At 35.2% G+C, this 8,290-nt stretch overlaps 2 protein-coding genes across 4 annotated transcripts; both read left to right on the top strand.

Annotated features, from left to right (window-relative positions):
- Positions 1–1,239: 1,239 nt before the first annotated feature.
- LOC118031435 (uncharacterized) lies at positions 1,240–4,133 on the top strand. Its single transcript, XM_035035858.2, has 3 exons — positions 1,240–1,976; positions 2,381–2,783; positions 3,697–4,133. Exons 1-3 carry the CDS (start codon positions 1,448–1,450, stop codon positions 3,752–3,754), a joined length of 990 nt encoding a protein of 329 aa, XP_034891749.1. The 5' UTR covers positions 1,240–1,447; the 3' UTR covers positions 3,755–4,133.
- A 2,016-nt stretch (positions 4,134–6,149) lies between these two features.
- On the top strand, positions 6,150–7,982 carry LOC118031434 (vacuolar protein sorting-associated protein 28 homolog 2). 3 transcript variants are annotated; one of them, XM_035035854.2, is made up of 2 exons: positions 6,150–6,265; positions 6,987–7,982. In XM_035035854.2, the coding sequence occupies exon 2, from the start codon at positions 7,115–7,117 to the stop codon at positions 7,742–7,744; it is 630 nt and encodes a 209-aa protein (XP_034891745.1). In that variant the 5' UTR covers positions 6,150–6,265; positions 6,987–7,114; the 3' UTR covers positions 7,745–7,982. The 3 variants fall into 3 exon arrangements, with proteins under 3 accessions (XP_034891745.1, XP_034891747.1, XP_034891748.1); XM_035035856.2 differs by having other exon boundaries at positions 6,151–6,261; XM_035035857.2 differs by lacking the exon at positions 6,150–6,265 and adding an exon at positions 6,268–6,383.
- The last annotated feature ends 308 nt before the right edge of the window (positions 7,983–8,290 follow it).

Here is an 8,290-nt window from a genome sequence, read left to right as displayed (position 1 = left end):
AGTTTGAATTTTACAAATTTTAAAACTATTAAAAATTTATAGGATTGTTAATTTTAAAATTCATGAGATTAGTCGAGGTGCACGTAATCTGATTCGAACATCAATATTAATAAAAAACATGAAGGGAGTAAAATAAATTTATATTTATGTATTAATTTGGGCTTCTCACTTTCAAGGGTCAAGCTATTTGATAGCATGAAAATTCAATATAATCCAAATTCATCTTACATTATAAATATAAAAGGATATGTGAAATAGATGTATTATAAATATATGAGTAATTTTATGATGAAGATGAAGTAATTAATTATATAATATTTTTATTAATTTTTGTGGACCATGAGTTTTATTATATCTTTTCTGCTCGTGTCTTTTTTTTTCTTCAAAGTGGATAACTCAATCTTGTGCATCCAAGAATTTCTCATGAAAATATAAAACAATAAATTTTTAATGTTATTTTTTTAAAAAAAATCAAGGTATACTTGAATATTCTTGTGTACATAGAAACTAAATTTTAAAATCTTAAATATAGATATCATTATTATTTTTTGTGGAACATGAATTTTATTTTTTTCTCCTTTACATGCCTTTTTTTTTTCAAGATGAACTCAAAAAATAATTAGTAAAATGTCACTAATTAATCCTCAAGCATCATAAAATTCTTCGAGTTTATTAGTGAGACGTTAAGATTGAATTTTTTTTGCAATAAATTCAAATTCGAATTAAGATTTGAAATTATTGCTTGAAAGTTTTATGTTTAAACTTGAAAAAAAAAGGGAATAAATTTTGCCTATTGTGAAAGTAAAGAAAGATATAATTTCTACTATTTTACCATCATTTAGTAGCTACTTTCCACTTTATTTTATTAGTTTTTTTTAAAAAATAAACTTCCCACTTTATTATTACTTTAACATGGAGATAATCACTTTGGTAAATTCTATATATATATATATATATATATATATATATATATATATGAGAAGAGAGAGAGAGAGACCACTTTCCATGTCACACCTACCATAAACAACAAACATTAATAAATTTTCACATTTTACAATATCGCCACTGTTAATTAATTACCCTTAAACGCTACTTTATCCTTCTACTCTCTTCCCTAATCAATTATTTCCCGTCAAGGGGGCCACCACAATATTCTAAAAAAGCACCATCGAAGAAGAAGATCAGTTAGGGGAACCTACTTCCACCCCCACACTCGCTCCAAAAAACCCACAAATCTCAACCGTCAGATCCCCTCTCCCTCAAATCCAACGCTCCGAAATCCATACCCCCCATTATCCCCTCTCTCCTCTATATATATGTACCCTCATTTCATCCTAACCTCACCCTCCATATCCCCCACACTCGCAGCCTCCCATGCTTTACACAAAATCCAGCTCTTCAAATCCTTAACATTCAAGCCCAGGTAAGGTTTTCAAGGTTCGAAAACATGGGTTCTCTTTCACTTTCCTTAAAAGTTATATTACTTTCAACGAGTGTGTTGTTCTTGTCCTTGTGTCTCAAAATCTCTGTTCCATTAGTGCATGATTTCTCTGTAAATCAAGCTCCTCTACTCTGGAGTTCAATCCTTTCTTGGCTTAAACCTCCTTATATTTACATTATCATAAACTGCATCATCATTACCATCGTTGCTTCCTCGCGTTTCCACCACAGCCACAGCACCGCTAATAGTACTACTACTCACGATCAAATTGAGAAAATCCCAATGGATGAGTATCTTCATGATGAGATGAAGATTTCCACAGTGGAGATTCAGTCTCATCATTTTGGTGGTGAGCAATTTGTTATTGAAGACAAGGGTCTTGTTAACGCTGTGGCAGTGCTAGAGGATAGCAAAAACGAAACGGTTGATTCGTCGGAGAACAATCTGTTGCTGCCGGAAAATCTTTCTCCTATGGAGAAACCCCTGGTTTCTTCTAGGTTCGGTCACCGGAAATTTGTTAAAGCTAGCCCTGAAGGTACAGTACTATATATTCCACCATTCTTTTTATCATGACAAAAAACTATTTTTGTTTGGTTCTATTTTCCAGGCAGATTTCCCGACCCGCACTGTATCTATTTTTTGACCGGTTCGAAAAAAGCTCTTTGGTCGGCGTCGACCAGGCTTTTTCCGGCGCCGTTTTCTCATCTTCTTTTGAAGTTTGAATTTCAGGCGTCAACGCTGTCGTTTTTGCGTTTCGAACTTTTTTAATTGATTTTATTTTTTGCAAGACAAAATAAAGTTCAAACATGGCGTCTGATTGACGCAACAGAATAAAATTCCCAAAAAGTCCTCGTATAGTATAAGTTTTACTATGTGCACAAAGAGGTTAATATGAAGGTTAAAATGGTCTCTTGATTGATTTTACGATGCCTTCTTCAGGTGGAAGGGCGTTAAGGGTGGCAAAGCCAAAACGGCACGAGACATTGGAGAACACATGGAAGACGATAACAGAGGGGCGTGCAATGCCCTTAACAAGGCACGTGAAGAAATCGGAGACGTTCAAGGACACGTGGGAGAACCATGGGAGTCAGTTTAACACAAGTGTCGTGGACCCACATGAAGTGAAGAAATCAACGACGTTCAAGGACAGGACCAATTATCAGCTGCCACTTGTGAACTCGTCTTCTCCTTCTTCAGGGAAATTAAGGAAAGAGCCTTCACTGAGTCAAGATGAGCTGAACCGGCGAGTTGAGGCTTTTATTAAGAAATTTAACGAGGAGATGAGGTTGCAAAGGCAAGAGTCATTGAATCAGTATAAGGAGATGACTAGCCGTGGAAGAAGGCATGGCCATTAATTAATTTTTTTTAAAAGTTTTGTTGTTTAATTACATGGTTTTGATGGGTTTGGATTGAATTAAAAAATTGAAGCTATAAAGAATTTGTTTTTTTTTTCAATTGTTATTATTAGGTAGATCTCAAACACAGACGGGGCTAAGAAATTCATTTTGATTTATAGAAATGTGTAAAGGAAAAAAAATTATGATTTTGAGTTCTTTCATTCATGTTTCTTATCTTTATTTCTGGCTTTTTAGTATGAGTAGCTGTAAAAGGTGGATGATGTCACATCGATCTGGTTTTGGGTTTCAGAAAGTAGAAAGATGGAAAGAAAAGAATCTTTGAAGGTCTAAAAAACTTTTCCAGGGAATTGGTCCATTCGCAAAGAGATGTCAGGTCATAATCTCTGCTAAAACCCACAAATTTGGAAATATATGTTAAGAAACATATCTCTTTTTTTTTTTTTTTTTTGGATAAACATACTTTTAGACCAAGGCTCCAGGCCACTAAATTAGCAGCGAGGTGGTGGGGGAAAGAGCACATTAGGGCTAAAAGCCAAAGCCTCATAGACCAAGGCTCCAGGCCACTAAAATAGCAGCGGAGGTGGTGGGGGAAAAGAGCACATCAGGGCTAAGCCAAAGCCTCATGGAAGTTGCAGCATAAACAGAAACAAGATGGACCAACATCTATATAATCCACGAACAAAAAATAAATTTAACTGATGAGTTCTTGAATTTATTTTTTTAATGATTACGAGTTTGAGTTCTTTTAAAATTATTAAAGATAATTATTAACTTTAAGAATTCATTAGATTAGTTGAGAGATTACATGTAAATAAGTTGCATAAGAGCAATTATAGAAGTCCATACTTGCAGAAGCCATGCATAATTGATGATGATTTGTGGGGTGGCTATTCGCAGGTCTACTATCCGTTCATATATGGCTCGAGTGGACTCAGCAGCTCCAGGGCACCTTTAAAATTCTGGTGTCTGATTTCCATTTCAGCCCAATCGCACCGCACACCAGCTAAATTATCCACTTTTTTGCTAATCCAGGCCGTCTATCCATTAGATACTCAAGGGGTGTGCTAACATCAAATCGACGTCGTTATCATCATCTAACCAAAACCCATTAAGTAACTTCTTCTCAAACTTAGAACTCCAATTCCACAACCTCCAAATTAACATCATCCGTAAGCTGTTACAATCCACACGAGGAGAATTCTGTTAGTAGCAGTTAGAAAATGGCAGTTAAATCAGTTACTAGCAGTTGTTAGGAGAGAATTAGTTAGATATAGCAGTCAGCTTGTATGTAATGGACGCAAACCAATTTCATTCAATTGCATAATTCTCCCCTCTGTTCTCTTCTGTTTCTCTCTATCTTCTCTTCTACCTCCTCCTTCTCTTCTTAAACATTGCTTGTTTAGGTGTGAGAACCTTAACATGAACATCAACCCCAAAACCAAATAAGCATGCCAGAGCTTGCAGCTTCCAGGCAATGCCTTGGGCTCGTTCGTAAATGATGAAAGAAAGGAGATTCTCTTCTGGCTATCAAATAACGCCACCAGAGCTTTAAGGAAAACGAGTTTCTCAAGATTTCTTCTTCGTAGAGACCATTCGAAGGGTACAGGTTCTTTTGAAATCGAAATTAGGGTTTTTTAAGGATTTATTTAGGATTACAGAAACAAAAACCTCAGATTCTTTTGGTTTGAAAAGAAGAAATACAGAGGAGGAGAGAATTCGCAGCGGGTAGTGAGAGCAGTGTCGCTCTTGAAGGATTTGTTTTTTCTAATTCGAATTCGGATTATGAAGTAGTATGGGCTTTGGCCCCATTTTTTCACCAAAAGGATATTGTGGGCCGGGAGCCTGTGGTGAGTTTTTGGAGAATTAATTCCGGAAATTAATTTAACAATATGAGTAAATTGGGAGAAATTTAATTTAATAATATGATTTAACTGTGAAAAATATATATGGTACTTAAAAATTAATTAAAAAATATGAGATAAAATTAAAAAATATATTTTTTGAAGAGTATTGAGGTATATTTTTATTACTTTTAATAGATTTATAAGAAACTATAATAAAAATATCTTTTAAATAATTTTAAAATAAACTCATATCCGTTCAAAACACAAAAGAAATAAAAAACATTTTCCCTCTAATTATATTTTTACCGGAAGACAACAATCATACAATAAAATAACGAACCCCTACAAAATGGACTTCCAATTTTCTGACAAAAAATCATCACGGGCCCACAATGACAGGCCTTGGAAACTGAAAGCGATCAGGATCTATGATCAATCATAAACACCACAAAGAGAATCAAACGGTGGAAAAAGGTTGAGAACATAACGGAGATCCCCTGCCTTTCTCTCCGTCACTTTCTTGTGAGTTCTTGGCATGGGTTTCTTTTCTGGCCATCTCAACTGCTACACGTAGATGCCGTAAGCAGTAATTATATTATAACGTCCCACACGCAACCCTTCCCTCTTTCTCCAAATCATAAAAAGAATATAATGGTAAACTACAAACAAGTCCCCCGACTATATATTCTTTCTTATAAAAGTCCACAAATAACTTTTTGCCTCAATTACATCCGCACTCATCCTTCTAGTGTGATATTATTAGATGATATATCCCGATTAGGGGTGATTATTTTCGGGTTCGGTTTGGTTTTTATTAAAAAAAAAGTAACCAAACCAGAATTTTTTAAAAACAAAAACCAAAACCAGTTCAAACCAACTGGTTTGGTTTTTTAGGATAAAAACCGGTTTGACTCAGTTTTTTGGTTTGACTGGTTTTTTTTTTTTGGATTACGATTCAGTTTTTTCAGTTTTAGGCTCATAAAATCAAAACCGAACCGAACCGGTCAATTTTTTTAAAATTTTAATCGGTTTTTTTTCATGATTTGGTTTTTTGTTATTATTTTTCTAGTTTTTTTCAGTTTAATCAGTTTTTTTAATTTTTTTACTCATCCCAAATCCCGATTCACTTAAAACTAGAATCTAAATATAATTGCCATGAACAATGTGTTTTAACCCAAATACCAACAAAAAAAAAGGAATCATGGGAGTATTCTATCAATTCTATAATAATAAATACTTATTTAGAAGAGAGATTCACTAATATCTTAATTTTAATATAAATTCATCTTTCAGTCTTTAGGGTTAGTTAAAGATTTTTATTTTCATAAGAACAATTACAGCTACAATCACATTCATATTTCATGATTGGCTATGGCTAACCTCTAAACCAATCACATGCTAAGATGGTCATCAATTACAATACTTTTGAGGACCCGATTGAAAAAACAATTCTTTTAAGACTCGTTCAAGATTTAGTCTATAATTTGGGGACTAACTTGAGGTTTGTCAAAAACAAATTACAATTCTTTTCCTTTTCTTATAATTTTTCTCTCTGCAAAAGTGAAGAGAAAGAAAGAAAAGACCCTTCACGTTATTCAAAGCCGCGTTTCACTTCCCTGTAGGTACCCCTCGACTCTCTCTCACTCTGTATGTATATATATAATAAGTTTATTTGTCTGTTTCTGTGATTTAAAGCTTTAAAGCTTGGTTGTTTCATTGCTTTTTAAACGATGATTTAAGGTAGAGTTTGAGCTTTTTTAATGGTTTCTTTCATTTTATGTTCTGGGTTTTGATTTTGGTTCCTGGGCTTTCCTAATGGTTTGTGATTTCATGATCTGCTGTGCTTATATGGTGATTTTTTTGTTTGGTTTTTGGAAACTCGAGGAATCTTGAAAAGAGGGACTTTTTGCGTTTTCTTTATAATTGAAATGAAATTTTCTTGAATATTGTTTCAAGGGTGGTAGCATTATTATTAGTTCTCTGATGGTTAGGTAAGTAAAAGGGTGTGGTGGAAATGGGTTTTTTATGGTGATGAATTCCAAGTTTTATGATTTGGGTTTTTTTAGCTTGTGGAAGTCTCTAGTCCTTTGTGTGTTCATTATTTCCTTCAAGCAAATTGCCTTGCTTGTTTAGGCATAGATGGGTGTTGTTTTGAATGATTTGTTTTCGTTTCTAGAACCGCTCCATGGAAACGACAATGTGTGTCCAGAACATGCTTTATTGAACCGAAGAAAAGTAAAGGAGTCTATGTTGCTTTTAGACTCATGACTTCATGTGTTGCATTTTAGATTCATGCAATTGATTGTATTTTTTTTTTCTTATGATGTGTATGATTGTTTGCAGTGAAGGTCAGTGCTCTTTGCGCGTGTCCCGTTCTCTTCTCCAGTCCTCCACAGATATCCTATTTATCCTACTTTGAAAGTGATTTCTATTTTTTTTTGCGTCTTTAAGTCTATACTTTGTGTAACTAAATGGAGGTCAAGCTATGGAACGACAAGCGCGAGAGAGAAGTGTATGAGAATTTTGCTGAGCTATATGCTATAATCAAAGCCACGGAGAAGCTTGAAAAGGCTTATGTTCGTGACATTATATCCTCATCTCAGTATGAAAATGAGTGCCAGAAACTCATTGCCCATTTCAAAACTTTGGCTTCCACTTTTAAAGACACAGTCCCTAGCATCGAGCGCTTTGCAGATACATACAAGATGGACTGCCCAGCTGCCATTAACAGGCTTGTGACCTCGGGGGTGCCTGCCACGGTGGAACACCGTGCTGCTGCAGCTGCCTCATCTACCACCTCAGCTGCTGCTGTGGCAGAGTGTGTTCAGAACTTCATCACAGCTATGGATTCGCTGAAGTTGAATATGGTGGCGGTGGACCAGGTGCATCCTTTGCTTTCAGATCTCTCGGCTTCACTGAACAAGTTGAGTATTTTGCCACCTGACTTTGATGGCAAGACAAAGATGAAAGAATGGATTTTGAGGTTGTCTAAGATGGGGGCAGCAGATGAGTTGACAGAGCAGCAGGCTCGGCAACTTCACTTTGATTTGGAGTCCTCGTACAATTCATTTATGGCAGCTTTGCCTAGTGCTGGCACTTGATTGATATGAGTACTTGTATATTACTAAGCAGGTTCATTTGGTTTGGGTTATGCAAAATATATAGTTTCCTATCTACTACTGCCGTGGCATAGCAGAATCTTGGGTGGTGATGGAGCAGAAGAATTACTAATTTTGTAACTGCTTTACCTTTGAATGGTTTTCGAGCTGGAGAATGGTATTCTGTGCCCATTTTAAGGGAGTATTTGTTGTCATATATGAAAAATTGGTTTGTACTTAAGTTTGGTTTCTTAAATTGTGTATTCATTCATCTACTTTTTGTGAAAAGATCCATCTTCTAACTGAAATAGAGTTAAAATTTCTTGCATTTCTGATGTGGCATACTAAAGCACTGCTGGATCATGAAATTCAATATGATCAGCTTGATTTTGTTCTATTGAATCTGGAGAAAAAATTGATCCTATTGGAAGAGCGTTGGCTTGATTTTGAAAAAGGTTGCGGTGTATTTATAGAATTGCAGGTCTATCATCAATAAGAAATCTGTTTTTCCAGCTTGTACTCGAGTCAGATAGGTAGGTACATGCCTAA

The sequence above is a fragment of the Populus alba genome, chromosome 11 (assembly GCF_005239225.2).
Source record: "Populus alba chromosome 11, ASM523922v2, whole genome shotgun sequence".
Taxonomy (NCBI): Eukaryota; Viridiplantae; Streptophyta; class Magnoliopsida; order Malpighiales; family Salicaceae; genus Populus; species Populus alba.
The sequence above is the reverse complement of the archived record's forward strand: the minus strand, read 5'-3'. Positions and strand labels throughout refer to the sequence as shown.